At 47.1% G+C, this 25,266-nt stretch overlaps 1 protein-coding gene across 3 annotated transcripts; it reads left to right on the plus strand.

The window, feature by feature from the left end:
- LOC111858210 (cingulin-like) lies at window positions 1-24,988 on the plus strand. 3 transcript variants are annotated; one of them, XM_023839773.2, is made up of 20 exons: window positions 1-389; window positions 9,416-10,358; window positions 10,446-10,543; window positions 10,887-10,956; window positions 11,417-11,538; window positions 11,627-11,759; window positions 12,326-12,538; window positions 12,750-12,898; window positions 13,347-13,464; window positions 13,873-14,085; window positions 14,176-14,376; window positions 14,565-14,813; window positions 14,921-15,091; window positions 15,575-15,736; window positions 21,496-21,585; window positions 21,675-21,758; window positions 21,999-22,117; window positions 22,312-22,420; window positions 22,674-22,837; window positions 23,303-24,988. In XM_023839773.2, the coding sequence occupies exons 2-20, from the start codon at window positions 9,447-9,449 to the stop codon at window positions 23,439-23,441; spliced, it is 3,516 nt and encodes a 1,171-aa protein (XP_023695541.2). In that variant the 5' UTR covers window positions 1-389; window positions 9,416-9,446; the 3' UTR covers window positions 23,442-24,988. The 3 variants fall into 3 exon arrangements, with proteins under 3 accessions (XP_023695541.2, XP_023695540.2, XP_072561652.1); XM_023839772.2 differs by having other exon boundaries at window positions 2-374; XM_072705551.1 differs by lacking the exon at window positions 1-389 and adding an exon at window positions 413-716.
- The last annotated feature ends 278 nt before the right edge of the window (window positions 24,989-25,266 follow it).

Raw genomic sequence — 25,266 nt, forward strand, 5'->3', positions numbered from 1 at the left:
TGGCGAATGTATTGGATTGATTGACAGCCAAAAAGGTAACCGAGAGAGCAGCGTCTGCTTGTCAGAGTCCTATTCCGGCCAGTTTGAAGAAGGACTCTGCAGCCTGTTGTTCCGCCCCCTGGTCCTCTCAGCCAATGAGGGAGTGACGTGGGCAGGACTGAAGTCCAGCCGTCGCGAAGTAACAGGTTGCATCCGCATAGTGAATTTAATTCTGCCGTCACTGTGAAATACGAGCTGCCGGCTGCCAGCTATTATATTAACTTGTATGTTTTCTAATACAACCTTGAGTACGATTCGAAGTGTAGTTTGAGAGAAGAAGGACTTTAACTTGATTTTGAAAGTTAACAGCCTTTGGATCTACAGATAAGCGATTTGTAAGTAATAAACAGGTACAGTGACGTGTCGGCACTGTTTCAATTCTGCCTTCATTTGTTTGTAAATTCGCAATTATTCCGTCTCTGCACTGGAAGGCTCACATACTGCTGATTGAGTTTATCGTTGAATTACAATGGCCAGCCCATCTTGAAACAAAGAGCAGGTGCAACACCTGTGGCTTTAATCTTAAACCCGTGGGTGTCAAGAGCCCTCTTAGGCTATGTTCATTTTCTTCATGCAAGTACAAACCTACATGTTGAATATTTCATTACGTATGTTAATCTCGTTTCCATGAACATCTTTCGTTGCCTCTGTTAGTTTTCGTTTCCTTTTCCCAGCACGTACGTACTCCCTCGATGCTGTTTAATTGTAGTTGCCGTAACGGCACTATTATCCTGTTTGTGTTGTATAATCAGCCTCGTTTTCGGTGTGCGAAATGTGGTGCCGGTTATATATTAATTTCCGCTATACTTTAATGCCGTTTAACGAGCGCAATATGTTATTACTTACGGACACAATCAGGTCACTTTCCGATGTTACAGGGTTCGTAAACATACTAAAGGGTGATCATCAACTCTGCTTTAGCACTTTCACATTTTTAATAGTTGTGTATTTACTGAGTATTCGCGCCTTAGTATTGAAAACCAGAAACTTGGGTAACCTCAAAGGTACGGAACGTGAGGAAGTTCTCCGTTTGTAAATATATCCAGCAGCTTGTGTCGGGTCGGTAAAATTAAGTTACTTAATATCCTGTACTTTTAATCTTTGTTTTATTGATTAAACTGAAGTAGCTGATTGTCTAACTGCAGATGGTCTAAGTTGCAAGATGAATTACTATGGCCATTACACCACATTAAATTTTCTGCTTTATTCTATTATTGTGTGTATTCTGTGTCTATCATTGTGTTTTTGAGCTATTATGCCTAAATTTCCTTCGGAATTAATAAAGTATCTCTATCTGGTAACTGATATTTACAGATTTCCAGCTAGGGGACAATTCAAGTCTGTTTTTTTGGAAGCTCTAAATATAGTGAAACACTTTCGATCCTTTCTGTAGTTGAAGCCTTTTACTGGTTTTAGTGAATTGGTCTCTGATTTAACATGATCTTGTAGGTATGACTGTCTATCACAAATTAATCTGAAAGTACATCTTGGAAAAACATACAAATGTACAAACAGTAACGCTTTTCCATATTTTTTTCTTTTTTTTCCATTAAGGAGTCAAAGATTGTTGAGGGGAACTTGCTATGTAGTGGTCTGCCTGATGTTTTTTTTTTGGCTGTGTCAAATACAGTTTTATGGATATAAGTGGTACCCTTCCTATAATGTAGATTTTTAGTATGGGCTTAGTAGGAACACCTTGCAATGTCAACACAGAGGTATGGGCTAAATCTGCTGTTTATTGATTAATCATGAATGATTACAGGAAGTCATCTTTGGTTGGCATTACTTTGCATTTAGGAGCAGTGCATGGGCTTTGGGTACTTTATAATCAATCCTCATGTGAGAGTTTCGGTTGGTTCAGGAAAGGGACAGGGCCTGAAAATGTCTGTGCATGGGGGCTCAGAGAAATGAGGTCAGGTGTGAATGGAGCTCGCTTACCCTAAGCGCCACACCCTGGTCTTAGGTCCCAGCCTTTCAGCTTGTTCTGTTGTCGTGTTTTAACCTTTCAGAATTGGAGAACTAGAAGATTTAAGGAATACCCCTTTCAGTATTTTCTCTTATTAAAATTCTTATTTGTGCAGTTTGAAGTTTAATCATAATGGATCATAGATCCTGAGCTTTGGGGAGAGCCGGTCTAACTTTATGCAGCCACACAGGAGGATAGGTTACTGCATTAATGACGACTGGAATCACAGCAGGTTGACTGCATTAACAAGTTAACATTGCACCATGGAAGCTTAGTGATAGCCGTAGCATGTTAGCGCTAGTGGCAGCAGCAACAACACCAATAGGTGAATGGTGGGGAAGGGGGTGTCAGCAGCAGGTTAGCGGCAACAGCTGGTGAGGGTGCAGGTTTGCAATGCTAAACCAGGCCGGGCTGTCTAGGGATGGCTCCTGCCTGAATAAACCAGCTTGTCTCGTATTCCAACAAACATTCTCGCATTACAGATGGGAGTTCTAGTTTTTCTAGTCTTCCTGTGCATGCAGGAGTTCCAGTCTTCTGACCGCACTGCTGCTGTTTGGGGCTTTTGCACATAAACATGTGAACGATTTCTGTGGGGTGCCTCAGATATACTGTGTGTCAGGCTAGTTAACAATTTCTCAATTACTTGGCAAGGCTTCCTGCTCTGGTCATTTAATCTATGATTTCAATCGTTCATCTTTGTTTGGTGTTTATGTAAACATTCCTCCCTTGCGGCAGAAATTCCACTAAACGATCGCACTGTTTATGAAGGTCAAATGGCTGAACCAGTTGTACCGAGAGCTCATGTACCATGACAGAGACTCGGAGGTGGAGCATGCAGCCAGGTTGGTATGGTGAGAGTGAGTTCCTAGCATAGCTGCCCTTGTTTTCTGCTCTGCATCATGTCGACAATAGGATCAGGAATGCCCCCCCTCCCCTCCCCATGTGTGCTGGCAGTCATACATACACTGAATGTGCACAGCAAAATACCTCCAGAAATATGAAGGCCCTTCATAGAAAGTTTTCAGCTGTTACTCGCTTCTGCTGCTGGTGTTGTGCTTGCTTGCTTCCTTTCTTCAGGATTCACTTGCATCTTGAGACTTGCCTCCTCTATCCAAAATTCCCTTCTCATTGCATTGCCTGCTATGTCCAGAATTGGCCCATTTGTAATCTATCCATATAATTAAACCTACAAAAGTTAAATGCACATTTTAATACGAGCTAATATACTGTGCTGTGGAAAGAGATCATAGTTATGAAGAATAGCCTGAATGTCTGGCATTTTTGGTTAAATAGGAAAGTATAGTAGTATACTAATGTTTAATACAGACTCTGAGACCACCCCCCCCTCATGCCTTTCTGAAATGCTGGAAGAGTCACATGTAGGATGCTACCCCAATACCAGCTCAATCCATCACTAAACCTTCATTTGAAATTAAAAGGTGAAACATTTGCTTTTGATCTCAAACTGATGGTCTCATAACTAAAACTACCCAAGGCAGACCAGCACAAAACATTTAGTAAAATGCTGTTACAATTTAACCCTCTCAAGGCAGGCGTTGCTGATTTGCAACAGTTAAAAACTAACTACCTTATTACTACCCCAGATACATATTTTATGAGTTTTTTTTACTCAAAAGTACCACTGCAGGTCTTGGTTGTCCTTTAGCAACAAAAACTCAATTTGAGCCTGAAAGGGTTAAGCCTCAGAATTAGTTTAGATTTTGTTAGTCATTTAGTGAATCACAAAGTACTCCTCCTGTTTAGCTTTATTTAAAAAAACTGGAAAATTAAGTAGACCTGTACTCTTTTAAAATTCTGTATTTGGCTAAGGGTCAGAGTCTCCACTGTCTCCACTGTGGCTTCATGTGTGTGGAGTTTGCGTGTTCTCCCAGTTATCGTGGGGTTTCCTCCGGGTATTCCAGTTTACCCCCACAGTCCAAAAAACATGATGTCAGGAATTGGAGTTGCCAAATTTTCTGTAGGTGTGAGTGAGTGGTGTGAGAGTCTGCCCAGTGATGGGTTGGGGCGCCATCCTGGGTTGTTCCCTGCCTTGTGTCCTGTGATGGGTTGGCGCCCCATCCTGGGTTGTTCCCTGCCTTGTGCCCGTAATCTCCAGGATAGGTTCTAAACCCCTATGACCCTGCATAGAACAAGTGGGTGTGGAAATGAATGGAAGGATGTACTTGGCTATAGCTGGATGTCTATGTGTGAAATATAAGTTGTAACATGAAGATTTTGCAGTAAAATGACTCTTTACCTTGAGACATGGATGTTGTAGAATGTTGGCATTACTGTTTGCTCCCTGTGGTTGAGTGATGATGAATGTAAGCAAGGGTCTGGTCTGTTCTTTTCTCTTTGACATGTGGGTGAGGTCCCCCACCCCCCATGGCCTGCTGGTAGCTGGGTTGTGTCCAGTGCATGTGGGGCACCAGTGTAGAACAGCCAGCTATAAAGTAAACTCTACTAAGCAAACATGTTGTGTGTAGTCAATGATTTACCCAGAGCAGCGGTGGGTAATGAACTGTGGGCCTTTATTGAACATGCAGGGACCCATTCCAGCAGGCGGTGCTCCACCATCCCTGGGCCTTAGGGTGAGCTAGCTTTGGAATAAGAACATAAGAAATTTACAAACAAGAGGAGGCCATTCGGCCCATCAAGCTCGTTTGGGGAGAACTTAACTAATAGCTCAGAGTTGTTAAAATCTTATCTAGCTCTGATTTAAAGGAACCCATGGTTTTAGCTTCCACTACACTAGCAGGAAGACTATTCCATACTCTAACTACACGCTGTGTAAAGAAGTGCTTCCTCAAATTTGTTTTAAAATGTTCTCCCGCTAATTTCCACTTATGGCCACGAGTTCTAGTATTTAGACTAATATTGAAATAGTCATTTGGCTGAACAGCATCCAGACCCGTTAGAATCTTATAGACCTGAATCATATCCCCCCTTAGTCTCCTTTGCTCAAGGCTAAACAGATTCAGTTCTGCTAACCTCTCCTCATAAGACATTCTTCTAAGACCAGGAATCATTCTCGTAGCTCTTCGTTGCACCTTTTCTAAGGCAGCAATGTCCTTCTTGAGGTATAAAGTGCTTCCATGTCCCACTCTCGCCAGTACTTTATATTTCTGCTCATTGCATGGATTACCTTACATTTATCTGTGTTAAATTTCACCTGCCAAGTATCAGCCCATTCGCTAATTAAATCCAGATCCCGTTGAAGCCTCTCTGCTGCTAGATCAGTATCTGCTACACCGCCCACCTTGGTGTCGTCTGCAAATTTAACCAGTTTACTGTATGTATTTGTGTCAATATCATTAATGTAAATTAGGAACAATAGTGGTCCTAAAATTGAACCCTGCGGTACCCCACTATGAACGGAGGCCCACTGTGACATTGTGCCTCTAATAACTACTCGCTGCTTCCTGTCAGTTTAGCCAGTTTTCGATCCAAGCTGCCACAGTTCCTAAAATCCCTGCAGCTTTAAGCTTTAGCAAGAACCATTTGTGGGGGACAACATCAAAGGCCTTCTGGAAATCTAAGTAAATCACATCATAGGCCTTTTTGTGATCAATTTCACTTGTAGCTTCCTCAAAGAACTCAAGTAGATTCGTTAAGCAGGATCTACCTCTCCCAAATCCATGTTGGCTATCCTTTATAATGTTATTTGCATCTAGGTAATCTACCATTTTCACTTGAATTATAGCTTCCATTATTTTTCCAGTAATGCTAGTTAAACTGATTGGCCTATAGTTTGCTGGATTACTTCTATCCCCTTTTTTGAATATGGGTGTTATATTAGCATGCTTCCAATCTGATGGTACCACACCCGCAGATAACGATTTCTGGAATATTAAAGTTAAAGGTTGGATAATAATATCCCTCATCTCTTTTAAGACTATAGGTAAGATGCCATCAGGCCCCTGCAATTTATTTATTTTGAGTTTAGCTAGGCTTAGTATCACATCAACCTCAGTTATACATATATTGGTCATAGACGATGCTGTATTTGTATTAATTGGTGGTAAGTTACTTGTGTTCTCTATTGTGAACACCCTTGAAAAATAATCATTAAACTCATTTACAATATCAATATAGTTTTCAATTATAAGAACATAAGAACATAAGAAATTTACAAACGAGAGGAGGCCATTCGGCCCATCAAGCTCGTTTGGGGAGAACTTAACTAATAGCTCAGAGTTGTTAAAATCTTATCTAGCTCTGATTATAAGTCCCTTACTATCCTGCAAATTAGTGATTTCAGCTTTTAGTGCTCTCTTGGAGTTAAAATATTGGAAGAAACCTTTACTGTCATGCTTAGCCTCCAATGCAATTTTTCTTTCTACATCCCTCTTGAATAGCCTAATGTCATTTTTTAACTCTGCCTGTAGACTTAGATACTCCTGCTTAATTTTGAAATCATTAGTTATTTTCCAATTGTGGAACAGAGCCCTTTTCCTCCTGACTTTATTCTTAATTTCCTTAGTAAACCACCTTGGTTGTCATTTCCTAGATTTAGTTTTGCTGGAAACAGGTATTATGTCCTCTTGCACTTGCAACAATGTGCTTTTGAAAAATTCCCATGCCTCTTCAACTGTTTTGCTATTTAACTCTGTCCAGTTTACAGTTTCTAATTTCCGTCTCATACCATTAAAGTTAGCCTTCCTAACATTGTATACTTTTAATTTTGACTTTGCTCTTCGGACACTAAAATTAACCTCGAATTTAACCATGTTATGATCACTACCGTACAATGGGTCTAAAACCTCTAATTTTCCAATCCTATCCTGGTTATTACAGAAAACAAGATCAAGAAGGGCTTCTCCCCTGGTAGGAGTATTAACAAACTGAGTAAAAAAACAATCCTGTACTAATTCCACCATCTCAAGTTCATTTACAGAAGAGCCAGAGACTGTGTCCCACTGTATCCCAGGTAAATTAAAATCACCCATAACCACCACATCATTTTTATTACTCATAATCCTGATATCATCATATAACATTCTGCTTTCCTCTACAGCTACATTAGGTGCTCTATAACAAACCCCGACAATTAGGCCATTTGAATCTTTAGCATCAAGTTTGATCCATACAGCTTCTGAATTTTTATTTTTATCAGTGAGATCCCTTGCCTGCAAGTTTTCTTTTACGTATACTGCAACACCACCTCCCTTCTTGCTTATCCGGTCTCTACGGAACAACGTATAACCATATATATTATATTCATCACCATCATTGTCACTCATCCATGTTTCAGTTATTCCTATAATGTCGTAATTGTCTGAAGAAATTAAAGCCTCTAAGTCATTAATTTTGTTTCTAATACTCCTAGCAATAGACTAAGTTTGGCCATTTATGTGGGTCCCGATCCAGAGACTAGCACAGGCGCAGACACCATGCAAAGGTCAAGGAGCCCCCCCCCCCAAATTGTAGACTGTAGCTTCCGTCAAGATTCATATACCAATGGCATTAGGGTTACCTGGGCATGACATACTGACCGTATGATAATCTCTGGAAATATCATGGTATCATAGTGTAGGATATTTAATCAATTATTTTCCATTAGAAGGACCCTTAAATGGATTATTTTGGTTGAATAAGCACTTTGTTATAGCTGAAGCTTGAAACCATTTTTTTATGGAAGCATAAAAAGTGTCCCTTCTGGAAATTAACAAAGCTGTACAGCTTTGTTAAACAAAAAAAACTAGGAAGAGAAAACAAGCAGGATCTTTAACTCTATTAATATATTTATAAATGAAAAATCTAGCAAAATGCTTAAAAAAAAAAAAAAAAAAAAAAAAAGCTAAATGAAAATTAAGCCTATGAAAGCTATACTAAAATGCCATGTTGCTGGAGAGCTGCAATTTAAACCGGTGGAAATATACACTAATATTTCAGATATGGGATATTTAGGTAATGGTGTTGATCCAAGAACTGGATATAGATGACGAGAGTGACTTCTGAAATCAGAGTGAACACTTAAAAACGACAAGCAAAGAGAACTATTTTTATTTTTTTTCCAATCAGCAGAATCATTAACACCCATGCTTGTTAAACATGACATCAATCACTGTACAGTAGTTTGTTACAGTAAACCATATCATCTACAGTGAAATGTCATGGTGGATCTGACAGTGCCATAAAATGTAATGCGGTGCACACAGGCTCGAAAATGCATGTGCAGATGTCTGATGTACAATGTCTGATGGCTGGTGAGAAGGTGAGAGAGATTTCGCCTGACGAAGTTACTGAGTCTGATGGAGCAGCTGAATTGATGCTGGAGGAGTACAGCTAACTGCACGGGTCTAACTGTGGGAATTTGGTGAAAATGTAAAAATATTTTGAGATCAAGTGACCATATGCTGTAGCTACAGTATTCAGTACAACCCCCCCGGCAGTATGGTGTACCTGAGGTGACCCCCCTCCTGTGGTTATCAGTGGTGTTCAGTGCTGATTTAGCCCCCCCCACCCCCTGAGCTGCTACACCCATATGTCTCCAGTTTCACTCTGGTGCCCTTTATCTTCAAAGAGCCCATGTTACATTCCTACACTGGATACACAAAAAATGAGGAAGTAAAATGGAACAAGGAAATCTTTCTTACTGCCTGTAACCCTGCTGTCGAAAGTGCCCCTTCAAGGGTGTCGAGAGAGAGGGAGAGAGAGTTGGTCTATGTGCAGTAATAGATGGTGCATTGCAGCCCACGCAGGCGGAGTGACAGCTCATTCTCAGAGGTGTGGTGGGGGCCGGTTAGTCGGTCAGAAAGGGCCTGGAGGACCAGTACTGCTGTGGGCTGTGCTCAGTTCATGGGGTGTTATTTTGTTTGTGTGTGTGAGAGATGCTACTGAGCTGTAAAGAGATGTTAGTGTTTCAAGTACGTCTGCAGATTTTTTTTGATCTGATTACAGTTGGATATACTGCATGATTGAATTTTAGTGTAAAAGCATCAGTTTAATCTTATTCACAACATTTATTGAAAATTCACGAGCTAAATTACTGTTCTGGCATTCAGTTAATGCATAAGTAAATCAGTCAAACTGAAATTTTTTCAAAAGCCATAAACAATTTTAACATGAGAATATATGAACATGAAAGTAATGTGTAATCCATATGCTTGTTTTTCTAATATTAACCTGCAATAAGATATTTGCACGGTGACATAAAACCTTCCAACTTATCTTTCACACTTCAGTGTGCTGCTGCAGGATCCCGCAGGGTCCAGATGTAAATGCAGGGTAAGATGGATGTGCTCCTCTGAATGTGACCCCCTCTGGATCGGGGTGAAGTTCAGTCTCCTGACAGAGTGACACGTCGCCCTCTGCGCACCATGTTTTATTTTTGACTTCCTAGCTTCTGGATGCTTAATATCCTTTATCAGGTTATAAATGGGCTGTTTTCCTCTTGTCGTCCTGCAGGTCCTCTTCTACCTGGACATCCTGTGCAGGGATGAGCTCTCTCTCTGCAGACAGGAAGGCACCGCTGGACTATGGTGTCCAGATCCGCTTCATCAAGGACCTGCATGAAACTGGAGGGGTGTATCAGGGAGGCAGGAGCAAGGGCAACAGTCCCAGCAGCACCACCTCTAAGTACGGGGTGGCCGTCAGAGTGCAGGGGGTGTCCGGACAGCCCTACGTGGTCCTGAAGGAGGGCGAGAGGGCAGACTCATATGGGGTCCAGCTGAAGGCCCCGCCCCTGAGCCCCGGGGTAGAGGAGGAGAACCTGAACCCATACGTGTCAAAAGGGGAGGGCCAGCTCCTGCGCCGGGGCCGTTCTCAGGACTCCCTGCTGGAGGGGGAGGTCCAAGGGGTTCCACTGAGCAGGCCCCCAGGGGATGGCCGCTCTGGAAGCAGCGGGAACCTGAGTGGGGGGGCTGTGGTGGAGGCAGAGCAGAAGTACAATAGAGAGGACAGCGAAAAGAGCGAGAGCCATCCTCTGTTGGCAGATTCCTTCCCAGAACCACCACCTCCGGTCCACTTTTTTGAAGACCCCACCCCAGCTGTCGACACAAACTCCATCAGCCCGGTCGACAGGCTCATCAGTAAGTTTGATGGTGGTGGCCGTAGCAACAGCACTAAGTGGCGCACTGGAGAGCAGGGCCCTGCGGACAGCCGCAAGTCTCCTTCCAGCCTGGTCTCTAGCAGCAGTGAGTCGGATGCCTCCTTGTCCTGCTCGGTGTCTCTTCCTGCTCCAAATCCATACGGTTCCCTGCCTTCCGCCTCCTCTGCCTCCTCTGTCAGCAGCCTGGGGCGGAGGTCAGGCTCCCTCTCCAGGTCAAAGGCCGCCTCTTCTAGGCCTGCCTGCTGGTCTCCAAATAGACCCGAGTTCAAACAAGTACAGCTGGTTGCAAGTGAGATGCAGGTGAGTGAGTGAGCAATAGGTGCAGAATACCTGTGTTCCTGCTTAAATTTCTGCTCTGCATGACCTTTGGCCTTGTTTTGCATGAAGGCCACTCCTGACCTCCTGAGGGATCAGGGACAAAGTGCAGAGACGAACAGCGAGGAGGACCAACGGAAACAAGCCATCTACAATATCTTAAAAGAAGGGTAAACTGAAGCCTGTTTCTGATGCTGCATTTGGGCTGTGTGGTTCACATTGACAGTTAGCCTTTATCATAAGCTGCACCTTGGCAAAGTGCACAGCAGTCAGCACTGGCGTCCCCCCCAGGCATGATCCCCTGCGTGACCAAGCACATTCATTAAGTATTGTTAAGGAGTTAAGAATCTATGTCTTAACTTAGTCTTTAAGTTTGTGTTAAAATGTCAGTGGCATAGTGACTTAATTTTTCTGTTGACAATGGTTGCTTCCAGCTTAGCTTGACCTTGTTCACAGGTGTCCTCCTCTCTCTCTCTCTCTCTCTCTCTTTCTGTCTGTCGGTCTCTCTCTCAGGACCAATGAAAGTGATGCATCCCTCAAGTGCAAAGTCGACTTTCTTTTTGAAAAGACGTTGAGCCCAAAGGTATGTTGTTTCGACATCAGCGTGTTCCTGCTCAAAGCGCCTTTATTTGAATGCCTCTAGGACACTGAGGTGGATACTGAGCTGTATCTCGTGAAACGCTATTCTGCCTAAAAAAAATCTAGATGTGGTTTTTGATCCATTTCGTCCAGCCCTACTTACCTGTGTGTGTGTTTTGCCTGTTCTGTGTTTAATTATTTATTAATCCTAATCCAATGGGGGGTGGGTAATGTCGTCCTGCACTAGCAGGTCTTCTCCATGAGAGAGAGGACAGTGTGCTGTGCTAGGGTATACTGCAGTGTGTCTGTAACTAGGAAGTGGGCAGTAGATTTGTATGACTGTAGCTGGTCTCCGGCACATCCAGTGCACTGGTTGATGCAGGATGATATTTTACTCTTACCCATCTTACTCTGAAGAACTGTTCCACTGTAAGATGACTGATGGGAATTGTCATGCCCGCCAGAGCCAGAAGGGTGGTGGTGATCAGTTCCTCAAGGCAGAGCTGGAGGACTTTCTTGGGAAGAACTTGCGACTGCAGGGGCAGTTGGACAAGATGAAGGCTGAGCTCCAGGAAGCCCAAACTGAGTGAGGGACGGGAGGCCTGGGGTGGGGGGTGGAGTTGTGACCATGTGACAGAGGGATGCTGAAGGTGCCCCGCTTCCCCCCCCCCCAGGCTGACTCCGCTCCGGATGGACAGGGAGGAGGCTGAGGCTCGCGCCCGCGTCCTGGAGGACCAGCGTGCTCAGCTGCAGGAGGAGCTGCGGCAGCTGTCTGAGGGAACGACCCAGACGGACTCGCTGAGAACGGTATGTAAGCACATGCACACATGCTGCCTGGCCATGTTCCACTGCCGCTGCCACGGTAACGTGATACTTTGAATATGTAAAGTGGGGAGACCGTAGCTTCTACTGAGACCAGGGAGCTTAAAGCCCACAAACTGGTTGTCTGTTGGGGGGGGGGGCGGTGCATGAATGTGGGAGGTTCTGGGGAGGGTGGCTGGTCACAAACCAGTGTCCTCATGGGGCTGGATAGTGCCTGTGGCTCATGGGGATGCAAGATCCCAGTCCCACGTCTTCCAAATGGCTGTGAATTTATGTTAATTGGGCTTTGCTAAACTTTGCAACATAACTATTCATGCAGCATCTGTAAACAAGCTTATACTTCAGAATCCTTAAATCATAATTAACTTGCATCATTACCAAAAAACATGAGAGCTTTTCATTACGTTGGTGACGGCAGTGACATAGAGGGTAAGACTTTCTAAACGTGGATGTGAATGGGGAGAGATGGCTTCCTGCATGATCTGAAATCAGCGTCAGGTTGTTTCTTTAGTCTGAAGATGCAAGGTGCTGCCTTTTCCCTGCATCGGCAGGACGTGATGTCGCTGCAGGCAGAGCTGGCGGAGGCGGCGGCCCTGCGGCAGCGTCAGGAAGAGACGCTGCGGCAGCGAGAGCGCGAACTGACCGCCCTGAAGGGGGTGCTGAAGGATGAGGTGGCCACACATGACCAGGAGATGGAGGCCCTGAGGGAAGAGTACAGCCAGGACATGGAGAAGCTGAGGAGAAGCATGGAGGAGGTCACACAGGTACATGCCCACATACGGACACGTGCGGCAGCCTCAGGCGCACGCTGATCACCATGGCTGCGTGTGTCTGCCAGTCTGTGGGAACGGAGGCGAGTACCCAGTGCACTTCCTGGGTGTGCTTCTGCTGAAGGACCACAGGCAAATTTCTATGCAAAGCATCCTTGACTTTTAGTACTGCCCCCCCCCCCTCCCCTAATCACAACCCCCTCAGTCACAGCTGAGCATCGAGACTGAGCGTCAGCGGGTCAACGCCACAGTGCTGTCCCTGCAGCAGCAGCAAGATGCCTGCAGAGGTGAGACTGACCACTGGAGGGCGCAGTTTGACTCCACCAGGGATGAACTGCTTGGCACCAAACAAGAGTGAGTAGCTGCCATGGTCACATCTAACACACTGATGTGTCATATTTATCATGCTAGTATGTTTCTGGGATTTAATTAAAAAAAAAATTATATATGTATATTATTGTATTTTACACCACTTGGGTCCACTACCTGGGTGAACTATCTACTTATCAATGTCTATGCTGTCTATACAGACCAAGTACTGAGAGATTTGCAGTGCTTGGCAATACTTCATCTGCCCTGTATTTCCACAAGCAGCCACTGTCAATCTGCCACATGCCTCTAGCTTGCGTTTTTATTTTTATTTTTTATTATTGACACCCTCCCACAATATCTGTACAGTGAAGTATGCCGCCCTTAGATTATCGGTAATAAGTGAAGACATGAAGGTAACCACTGCGAGTGCCTGGGCTTAGTGCAGTAGTAAATGGCTGAACGGCGTTAACTGTGTGCTGGTGATATCTAGGCTCATGAGGGCTCAGCTGGAGAAGGATGAGTTTGAGGAGGAGCTGAAGGACCTGCAAGACAGACTAGTGGCCATGAAGAAACAGATTCCAGGGCCAAGCATGCAAACGCAGAACTCGGTAATGTGCACACATGCGTGACACTAACTGACATGCAGGCGCAGTGGAATAATGCAAAAGCAAATTGGCTGAACAGCCCCGTGTATACAGGCCTGTCTGTATAAGCAGGAGTGCATACAGCTGCATCCCACACTGCACACTCTCACCCCCAATTTATTCACACTTAGTTTTTTGCATATTTCACCTAGTTTACCCAAGAAGAAAGTATTCTAACAAAGTTTGGAACAACATTGCAAAACGAAGAGGTGTGTGAGCCAGCAGTGATGTTTGCAGCACTGAGTAATGGTCACACTCTCAGCTCTAGCTGTTTATCAGGTCAGCTTGTCTTGACTCTGCAGGACAGCCCTGAGCAGCTGAGATGTTGATATTATTCATTCTCCATGTTCCACCCTGGGCTCCCTGTCTCAGGACCTGCAGGCCAGCCTCAAGCAGGCCCACCTGGAGCTAGAGAAGAAGCAGGAAGATCTGGAGAAGACTAAAGCAGAGCTCATCTCATTGAAGAAAAACTGTACAAAGCTGGAAGCTGAGCAGTCTGAGGTGAGGGCTGAGATGGACAGGCTGAGGGACCAGTTACAGAGGGACAAAAAGGAGCTGGCAAAAGCCCTGGAGAGGGTTAAGCAGGTATGACCTCAGCATGGCCAACAGGAAGCCTCTGAGGCTGCGTTTATAAGCTCTCCTCTCACGGTTTTCATTTTGGTTTATGTGGACCAGCCCCCAGAGCCGCAGGAGCTGGGCGCCGTGCGCATGGAGACGGGCCGCCTGAAGGACGGCCTGGTGGAGAGCGAGCGGGAGCTGCAGGCCCATAGGGAGCAGCTGGGTGCTGCACAAAAGGAGCTGCTTGCCCAGAAGGAAGCCCAGCAAGCAGTGGTGGAGACTAACAGCCGGCTCAGGGAGAGGCTCAGCCGCCTGGAGGTGAGGTGATGTCATCCCTGCAGACTGCCCCTGTTTATGGACCTGAAACTATAGAAGTTAAGAGTGAAACCTGGGGTCTTTTGGCAGGTGAACTTTGTGGGTCTTTTGGGTTGTGAGAGCACTTGCACATGCACTCACTCTCACTCTCTCTCGCTCTGGCACACTGGCTCACTGGCATGCGGCCCCAGACGCAGCTCCAGTCTAGCGTGTGCTTGAACTCAGAGGCTGAGCAGGCCCTGGAGGAGCAGAACCAGAGCCTTCGGACCCAGCTGGAGGAGGCGCGGCGCGGGGCAGCGCGGCTGAGCCAGGAGCGCGAGGAGCTGAACCGTCGGCTCGAGGAGCGTGAACGTGAGAGGGAGGCACTACGCCGGGGCAAGGGGGACCTGGAAGAGCAGAAGAGGCTCCTGGACAGAGCACTCGAGAAGCTCAACAAGGAGGTATCTGCCTGCCTCCCTACAACCCTACAAACTGTTGTCCCTGTGAGGAAGCTTCTATAAATAACACCTACAACTTACAGATCATGGTTCCACCTCTTCCCCCCCAGATGGAGCAGCTGAGTATGGACTCCAGGCAGGGCGTGCAGGGCCTGCAAGTGCAGCTGGAGGAGCTGCGAGAGCGCTCGCGACGGGAGCAGCTGGAAGCCCAGCGGCAAGCCAAGGAGCGGCTGGCCGAGCAGCAGCGGGCGCAGGCCTCCCTGAGGAGCCTGCAGGAGGAGGTGGGGAAGCGGGCCGTGCTACCTGGGCAGTTCCAGTGTCTTTTACCTGGAAGCAGTGGTATGCTCCCAGGTCCCTGTGTGAGCTTTGAAATTCCCTACAGCCAGTTTGGTTCCTACAAGGAAGGATGCATTGAGTTTCAGTATATTTGGATCAGTCACATGCTTTTGGGGCTAAGGGAGACTCAGCCCTTGTTGGTCATGGGTTTAACTACCTCCTAGAGCACAGGTGTCAAACTGCAGTCCTGGGGGGGCGGAGTCCTGCACATTTTTGGGTTTCCCCTCATTTAACACACCTGATTCAACTCCTTGTGCTAATTACCATGCAGCTCTTGAGCGGAATCAGTTGTGGTGGAACAGGGAAGAACTAAGCTACACAGGGCTCCGGCCCCCCAGGACTGCAGTTTGACACCCTTGTCCTAGTGTGTGATGTTTTCTGTAATCTCAGAGAACCAGTAAGTGAGGGGTGTCCTCTGGGTTCTCCAGGTGTCTCGGCTGAAGAAGGAGCTTCTGGTATGCAGTGAGGAGAGGGACAGTGCCCTGCTGGATAAACAGCTTCTCAGCAACCGCCTCAAACATCTGGAGGAGGAGCTGGATGCAGAGAGGGCCTCCCTGTCTGAGAGGGCCAGGGAAGTGAGAGGCCTAGAGGTGAGGGGGGTGGAGGTTTGAGTGTGATTTGGATTATTATTGATGAATAACATTGTCGATCAGTAGCCAGGATCTTGTGTATGAAGATGTCCCTGCCCTTTCTTGCACTTGAAAGCTTCAGTCTATTCAGCTTGAAGTAGAGAATGAAGACATGCAGTTTTTTAATATTTGTTTTCCCCAGTCAGGGAATACATGGTTGAGTCCAGTCTTAGACACTTGCTAGCACAATAACTCAAAGTAATGGGTTTTATTTCCACTTCACAAAAGTGTTATATGTAAGAAGATCTACACTTGATTTCATTTAGAGACTAATTGTCCCAATATTGAAGCAGCAGCACTAGGTGGCAGCAGAGGAAGGAAAAGACAGCTGTGTAACACTTCATCTTGTTAACAGAGTAACCCTTTTTTTATAAAGTATTTGGGTCTTATGCAAACTTCCAGGAACATGAGCAGTGTCACTTAGATGCACTCACACTAACCGATCCATACTGTGCCCAAGATTGTTCCAGTTCTTTTGACTAGTGTGATGGCGCTGTACCATGCGCAGGTGCAGTTCGCCCTGCCCTGCTTGGAGCGGTGTGCTAGAGCACAGTTAGTCGGATTCGGGCGCGGTATGGATACAATGTGTTCACTAATCGTGCCCAAGTACGGAACACAGACATGACGTCGATGATGTGATTGACACACACATGCACACATGTATAGTGTACATGCTGTTCAGATCGCATCATTTTATTTTTTTCTTCAAACCTGCATTGTGAAAAAAGTGTGTAAGGAGAGTATTGGGGGCTGAGGGGGAGAGGAGGATCAGTATGGATATGATTTGTTATATGGATTCTGAAAGGGTGCTGCTCTGACAAATGGGGGGGGGGAACCATGCAAAACTGAAGTATCTCTCTTCTAATCAATAATAATAAATAATATTATATGCCCCTCCTGGAGCCGACACCTTATCGTGGTGGTTTGCGTGTTCTAGTGATCCCAGGAGCTAAGTTGCCCGGGGCTTTATGCCCCTGGTAGGGTCACCCAAGGCAAACAGGTCCTGGGTGAGGAACCAGACGAAGTGCGGCTCAAAAGACCCCTTATGAAGAAAAACATGATGGAAACACGGGTCACCAGGCCCCCCCCCCCGGAGCCAGGCCTGGGGGTGGGGCTCAATGGCGAGCGCCTGGTGGCCAGGCCTATACCCATGGGGCCTGGTCGGGCACAGCCCGAACAAGGCACGTGGGTCCCCCCTCCAATGGGCTCAACAGCCATAGGGGTCGGGTGCGTTGTGAGCTGGGCAGTGGCCAAAGGCGGGGACCTTGGCGGTCCGATCCTCGGCTGCAGAAGCTAGCTCTTGGGACATGGAATGTCACATCTCTGATGGGAAAGGAGCCTAAGCTGGTGCACGAGGTTGTGAAGTTCTGGCTAGACATAGTCGGGCTCACCTCGACGCACGGCTTGGGCTCTGGAACCAGTCTCCTTGAAGGGAGTTGGACCCTCTTCCACTCTGGAGTTGCCTGCGGGGAGAGGCGCCGAGTGGGGCTGGGCATACTTATTGCCCCCTGGCTGGGCGTCTGTACCTTGGGGTTTACCGCAGTGGATGAGAGGGTAGCCTCCCTTCGCCTTTGGGTGGGGGGACGGGTTCTGACTGTTGTTTGCGCTTATGCGCCGAGCAGCAGTTCAGAGTACCCACCCTTTTTAGAGTCCCTGGAAGGGGTGTTGGAGAGCACTCATTCTGCTGAGGGACTTCAATGCTCACGTGGGCAATGACAGTGAGACCTGGAGTGGCGTGATTGGGAGAAACGCCCCCCCCCCCCAATCTGAACCCGAGTGTTGTTCTGTTGTTGGACTTCTGTGCTCGTCACGGAATGTCCATAATGAACACCATGTTCAGGCATAAGGGTGTTCATATGTGCACTTGGCACTATGACACCCTAGGCCGCAGTTCAATGATCGACTTTGTAGTCGTGTCATCGGACTTGCGGCCGCATGTCTTGGACACTTGGGTGAAGAGAGGGGCGGAGCTGTCAACTGATCACTACCTGGTGGTGGGTTGGCTCCGCTGGTGGGGGAGGAAGCCGGCCAGGCCTGGCAGGCCCAAGAGTATAGTGCGGGTCTGCTGGGAACATCTGTTTGGTGAGGCCAGGGAAAACGACTTCCAGACGGCTTGGAGGCGATTCTGGTCCACCATCCAGCGGCTCCGGGTGGGAAAGCGGTGCAACATCAACACTGTTTATGGTGGGGATGGGGTGCTGCTGACCTCAACCTGGGACGTTTTGGGTCAGTAGAAGGAGTACTTCGAAGACCTCCTCAATCCCACCGACACGCCTTCCAATGTGGAAGCAGAGTATGGGGACTTGGGTGTGGACTCCCCTATCTTGGGGGCGGAGGTCACTGAGGTGGTTAAAAAGCTCCTCGGTGGCCGAGCCCTGGGGGTGGATGAGATCCACCCGGAGTTCCTTAAGGCTCTGGATGCTGTGGGGCTGTCCTGGTTGACACGCATCTGCAGCATCGCGTGGACATCGGGGGCACTGCCTCTGGACTGGCAGACCGGGGTGGTGGTCCCCCTTTTTAAGAAGGGGGACCAGAGGGTGTGCTCCAACTATAGGGGGATCACACTCCTCAGCCTCCCTGGTAAGGTCTATTCGGGGGTTCTGGAGAGGAGGGTCCGCCGGATTGTTGAACCTCGGATTCAGGAGGAGCAGTGTGGTTTTCGTCCCGGCTGTGGAACAGTGGACCAGCTCTATACTCTCCGCAGGGTTCTGGAGGGTTCATGGGAGTTTGCCCAACCAGCCTACATGTGTTTTGTGGACTTGGAGAAGGCATTCGACCGTGTCCCTCGGGGAGTCCTGTGGGGGGTGCTCCAGGAGTATGGGGTGCCGGGCTTCCTTTTAAGGGCTGTTCGGTCCCTGTATGACCAGTGCCAGAGTCTGGTCCTCATGGGCAGCAATAAGTCGGACTTGTTTCCGGTGAGGGTTGGACTCCGTCAGGGCTGCCCTTTGTCACCGATTCTGTTCATAGTTTTTATGGACAGAATTTCTAGGCGCAGCCAGGGCGTTGAGGGTGTCCGGTTTGGTGACCTCAGGATTAGGTCTCTGCTTTTTGCAGATGATGTGGTCCTGTTGGCCTCATCAGACCATGACCTTCAGCTCTCACTGGGACAGTTCGCAGCCGAGTGTGAAGCGGCTGGGATGAGAATCAGCACCTCCAAATCTGAGACCTTGGTCCTCAGTCGGAAAAGGGTAGAATGCTCTCTCTGGGTCGGGGATGGGATCCTTCCCCAAGTGGAGGAGTTTAAGTTTCTCGGGGTCTTGTTCACGAGTGGGGGGACGATGGAGCGGGAGATCGACAGGCGGATCGGTGCGGCGTCTGCAGTGATACGGGCACTGCATCGGTCTGTCATGGTAAAGAAGGAGCTGAGCCAAAAGGTGAAGCTCTCGATTTACCAGTCGATCTACGTTCCTACCCTCACCTATGGTCACAAGCTGTGGGTAGTGACCGAAAGAACGAGATCGCAAGTGCAAGCGGCCGAAATGAGTTTCCTCCGCAGGGTGGCTGGGCTCTCCCTTAGAGAGAGGGTAAGGAGCTCGGTCATTCGGGAGGTACTCGGAGTAGAGCCGCTGCTCCTCCGCATTGAGAGGAGTCAGATGAGGTGACTCGGGCATCTGATTAGGATGCCTCCTGGATGCTTTCCCTGGTGAGGTGTTCCGGGCATGTCCCACTGGGAGGAGGCCCCGGGGAAGACCCAGGACACGCTGGAGGGACTATCTCTCTTGGCTGGCCTGAGAATGTCTCGGGATTTGCCCCAGAGGAGCTGGATGAAGTGGCCGGGGAGAGGGAAGTCTGGGTTTCCCTGCTGAGACTGCTGCCCCCGCGACCAGACCTCGGATAAGCGGGAGATAATGGATGGATGGATATTTATATAGCACTTCATACAAGGAATGCAGCTCAAAGTGCCTCACATATCAAAATAAAACTAAAGACAGAGAAGCAACTAACATACAGGTCAATGAAATGATACACTTAGTGACAAAAGTAATAGTCCAATTTGGATGTAATTTGGTACATGTGCAGACCAATGATGTGTATGTAAATTATTCAATTTGCAAGGAGTTGGCACGTCTAGTCACCAGACAGAGGATGCCTTGTAGATGCAGTAGACAGCATTACCAGCACTTGACAGTTCGATAGGGGTCGCATTTTGGGTTTGCTTGAGGCCAGCTGGTCGTATTGTACAATTGTCCAACAAGTGGGGCATGCAGGTGTCAGTCACCTGATGTTGGAACCAATGGGCACATGAGGGCAGCCACACACATTGTGAAGCTTCTAGTCACCCAAGACAAACCACACTTAGGGAGGATTGTCATATTGTGCGACAAGCATTACAGAACCCCATGACATCTGCACCTGCCAGGTATTGGACTCTCTACAACACCCTCTGTCACCCCGCACCGTGTCTTGACTGGCATCAGCTGGACTAAAGGTTCACCATCCCATGCATAGGCTGCCGTTAACACCAGCGCAGAGACGGCAGCGTTTGGAGTGGTGCCGTAACCGGGAGGCATGGACTGATGATGAATGATGTCGTACCATGCTCAATGATGAATCTCGGATCTGCATTACCACGGCTGACCACTGTGTGTGCATATGGTAGCGTCGAGGGGAGAGGACCAATCCTGCCAATGTTGTGGAGAGAGACACTGGCATTACTCCTGGCATCATGGTGTGGGGAGCCATAGGGTATGACTTCAGGTCACCTCTGGGAGTGAGTGGGGGGACCCTGATCGCACAGCGCTACGTCAGTGACATCCTGCGTCTGCATGTCTTACTCCTCCTAAGACAGTATCCTGGTACGGCGTTTCAACAAGACAACGCCAGAGTACACACGGCACAGGTGTCAACCTGACGCAGGCAGTCCATAGAGATCCTCCTGTGGCCAGCCAGGTCCCCCGATCTTACCCCAATTGAACATGTGTGGGATCAGCTCGGACCTTAACTCGAACCCAGTGCCAATCTACAAGATTTCAAGGGCCAGTTACAACCACCACAGGAGAGGATACAATGGTTGTACGACTCCCTTCCGCACAGTATCACCACATGAATTCAGGCCCGGGGGGTGCCACACCCTACTGATGTTGGACCAGCAGTATGTCCTTACTGGCAACTCTGTTTTCCATTTTGATCTGATATCATATTCATTGTGATAGAGTTGCATGATCTTACACTACTTACAGATTCATTTCATTTCTACCATTCTGTCTGGGTGCTTAACTTTTTGTCACTGAGTGTAGAAGGATGGAATAAGACTAAAATGGAATTAAACTCCTCACTATTACTTTCCACTGCAGATAATATAAGGGCCGATAAAGGTTACAGCAGTTTCTTCTGTTTTCTTCTGTTTATCTGTTAACTAACATTAAAAAACTCCCTGAGCAGCACATTTTGCTTGATTATCTAACTGCTTAAAACACAGAGTAACATACTAGTACCTGTAGCTACAGGTTATTATCATGTTAACTTGGACTGTTTGCTATAAGTTCTTGCAATTTGACCCCTTGCATAAATTGACTTGTAGCTAGGGAGATCACAACTACCTAACTGTTAGCATATAGCATGACGCGTGCAATTCTGACATTGGGTATAATTTTACCAAATCATCTTGTATGCATAGCATGAGTAGCAAAATTCATGGCATTGCATGCACGATAAAATCTACCCACCTGTAGGGTTTAAGCATGGCGGTGTCTCTGATGGCCAGGCTGCCTGTGTTGCAGGACAAGGTAAAGACCCTGGAGCTGGAGCTTGATGAAGAGAAGAGCAGCGTGGAGCTGCTCAGCGAGCGAGTAACCCGCAGCCGTGACCAGGTGGGTACCCGGGCTCCGCCCACTCTTCGCAAGGGGAGGAGCCTCTGGCCTGTTCCCTGTGTCTCATGTGCCCAGCCCTTTACACGCAGGTGGAGCAGTTGCGGTCGGAGCTGATGCAGGAGAGGTCCTTCAAGCAAGACCTGGAACTAGACAAGGGAGCTTTGGATAGACAGGTGCAAACCATCAGCTTTCCTACTTTACTCACAGGACCTGCATGTCAGAGCAGTAATTTTCAGTATCACTGCAGCTCCTGTCCACCTTTCTCACTTAAATCAATTTCATTTTAAAATGACGTAAACGGGCAGGTGTGATTTCTGTAAGATCTTCATGGCAGATGATGGTTTTGAGAGGTGACTGCTGTCAGTGTTTACAAGCATGGTGTGGTATGGAGACCACTCTTGCATGTGCCTCAGCTGAAGGACCTGAAAGGTCAAGTGGAGGAGCTGAGAGACCAACCACGCCCCACTTCTGGGGTTTCCCAGCTAGAAAGCAGAATCCAGGAGCTGGAGGGCAGGCTGCACAGTGAGGAAAGGTGCTGGCGCTCCCTTTCTCAGTCACACATGGATACACTCATACTGTATGCTTGTTTAGATGTATTTGTGGGGATTTTTCAGCCTGCGTCCGCATGTCTTACCCCTCCTAAGATAGTATCCTGGTACAGTCTTTCAACTCAACAAGGTTGAGTTCTAATCAAGCAACCTGACCGATCAAAATGGTTGCTGTTAGGGAGAAGAGCAGCATACAGTCAGCGCAGCGCCGCTTGGAAAGGAGGCTGAAGGAGGTGAATATCACCCTGGATGAGGAGAGGAACCGGCACGCCGAGCAGAAGGAGCAGGTGAAAGTGTGCCATGAGCTCAGGGCCGCACATGGGTCAGGGGGCTGTTAGAGCTTGGCGAGTGAGACCTGGGGGATGCAGTGCAGCCTTTTCATGGTGTGTCCATGTGTTTGAATGCAGTTACATGTAATGCCACTGCGCCTTGAACAGTACTAAAGGCCCCTGAACATTTGCATAATATACGCGCACATACATATACACGCACACATATGCACACACTCTCTCACACTCTGCTCCCTCTGGCACCCTGCAGATGGCTCTACGTGTGAAAGCGCTGAAGCGGCAGGTTGATGAGAGTGAGGGTGAGGTGGAACGTCTTGAAGGGCTGCGCAGGAAGGGTTTAAGGGATGCAGAGGAGCACCTGGAGCAGAAGGATGCGCTGCAGGCCCGTGTGTCTGCCCTGGAGGCGGAGCTTAGGTCAGTATCATTCTGCCTGCTGGCCCAGGAAGAGGGGGAGTTTACTCTAATGGTTCAAGACCTTGAAAGGCAGCTGTCTGTGTGTGTGTGTATGCATGGCATGCATTGAGTATGGCGCTTTTATAATTATATTGTGGGGACCAGATTTCCCCACATTGTGTTTTAAAAACCTGTAATTTTTACCTTGTGGGGACATTTTTCTGGTCCCCCACAAATATAACAATTTTATAAAAATCTGTGATCAGTGAAAAAACCAAACGGGTCAAAACTTTTGTATTTAGTTTGATTATTTATGGTTAAGGTTATGGCTTGGTATGGGTTACGGATGTCAAAGCTGGGATTAGGGGATGAGAAATGAAATGATTAAGAAATGATTTAAGAAATGAATGAGTCCTCATAAAGATGTAAGTACAAGCATGTGTGCGGGCGTGCACACGCTGAACAGACTGTGTCATCTGTTTTCAGACGGAAGGCCCAGCAGTTGCGCAGGCCCACTCTGGACTCGACCCTGAGCTCCGAGGATGACGCTGAGGACGGCTTCTTCAGCACATCCAACCTCCCCTCCACTCTGATCGAGCCCCACCTACAGAACAGCAGCTGCTAAGTCAGGACCAGCGCAGGTTCCCCTGGGCAACCTCTGTTCTCTTGGGTATTTCGTAGATGCTGTGGTCAAATAGCTTTGGAAACACTATATTGTATAATTTTAATTCCACATAATGTTCAAATATGTTTTTGTACTGCTTGTTCTGTGACAGGTGGGCAGTGCCTGGCATTAGTCACGCCTAGTATTTCCTGTGCATTGGCACCAGGCTTCACTAGGCTGAGAACTCGCCACATGGCACTGATTTCTCACACTCTGAGGCTCTGGGATGTGAACTTAAGCATTAGGTGTGTGTGAGGACATTGCAGAAGGCATTCAGCTTTCTACAGAAGACATTAATTCAAAAGAAATTTGTGTGTAACATCTTGGTTCCCCATCCTGCTTGTCGGCACTGGAATGTTGCTTTGAGATGTAATGGTCTGCAGTATGAAGCCTATTATCAGCCCAATATATCACCACTTCAGATACATTGGTTAGAATGAACTTGACACAAGGAAAGTTTTGTATGTTTTTCTACTAATTGGCCTATTTATTCACATTTGTTTGGTTAGTCCTGAAAACGGTAGGTGGCGGTCGCTTGGTGTCTCCATGCTGTTCTCTGTTCAGTGGCAGTTCCTGTTTGCTGGGGGGTTCGGGATGCACACTGGCGGTTTGACACGACTGCTGTGGTGATATGCTGGGAGGGAGACACACACTCACATGGAAAGCTATACTGAAGGAGGGTGTGAACCTGGCTAGCGGTAAGGATGTTATGGGACAGTCCAGTCCTAATAGGTCACAAATTTACTGGCTTTACTTCTGAGCACTTTACTGTTAAATTTTCAGTCAGTCAGTGACTGAGCTTCAACACGATCACCACACCAAAGGAAGCTAATCCAAAGGAAATTCATCTCGTAATGCTTCTATTAGGCTGACAAGCTATCGATTTATATGGAAATTGCTCAGTAAAAGAGGCACCACCAGTGTTCATTTAATGGATAAACATTTTATGGACATTAATTGAAGTTGGCGATTAGCAGAGTGAGACCCTACTGTTGTTCCAAAAACAGGTTTGACGTGCCCTGTTGTGTGTACAGTACATAACCACACAGCCGGATGAGAGAATATTCAGGCCTCCCAGAATGTCTGTTTATACAACATTCCTGCACACACTGACACCTGTATTCATGGTTTTTCATCTCCTTGGTTCTGATAAATCCTGATGCCTTAAAATTGTGAAAATTGTTCCTATTATGCAATCTCTGTGCTTTTGAAATTAATTGTACATATTTGCTCTGTTTGTCAGTGATTTAAGTTTCAGTGTTTGATTTAAAGATGCTAATCTGAATATATAATATGTATTTTTAATGGAATAATTCATATTGTGTCAAAAGATAGTATGGTTTTACAAAGCTGTCGACTTAAGTTTTTTCAAATTTTGGTCTCCTTAATACTGTCTCCCCTTTATGTCCCATTATGACAGTGCCATTGTATTTATTGACACAGTGAAATATTCTAAGGCAAATACTGCCAGAAATAAAGCAACAAACATAAGGGATAAATGTGACAAATTGTGTGTCTGATCTCATTACTTTTAAATATGTACCTGAGTGCTGTATGTGGCCCTTCTTCCCTAAACAGGACTTCAGTGTGTGTTTGCTCCATGCCCAAACATAGTGCTCAACTGCTACAGGCACCAGTGTTAATCGTCTGATTTACCAGTCAATTTTTCTTTGATATGTACTAACCTTTGGCATTTGTATACTTATCAGATGTTCTGGGAATTTTACAAGTGCGAGGAAATAATATGCACTTAAGAGTTTGCCTGTGGACTGTCCCAGTGCCAGGA

Source organism: Paramormyrops kingsleyae, chromosome 23, assembly GCF_048594095.1.
Source record: "Paramormyrops kingsleyae isolate MSU_618 chromosome 23, PKINGS_0.4, whole genome shotgun sequence".
In the NCBI taxonomy this organism is placed as follows: domain Eukaryota; kingdom Metazoa; phylum Chordata; class Actinopteri; order Osteoglossiformes; family Mormyridae; genus Paramormyrops; species Paramormyrops kingsleyae.

Excerpts from the sequence above, each read along its gene's own strand:
- LOC111858210 (XM_023839773.2), top strand. The coding sequence starts at position 9,447 with ATGAGCTCTCTCTCTGCAGACAGGAAGGCACCGCTGGACTATGGTGTC. Across the intron at positions 10,544-10,886 it reads TACAATATCTTAAAAGAAGG|GACCAATGAAAGTGATGCAT; the intron begins GTAAACTGAAGC and ends TCTCTCTCTCAG. Across the intron at positions 10,957-11,416 it reads AAAAGACGTTGAGCCCAAAG|AGCCAGAAGGGTGGTGGTGA; the intron begins GTATGTTGTTTC and ends CATGCCCGCCAG.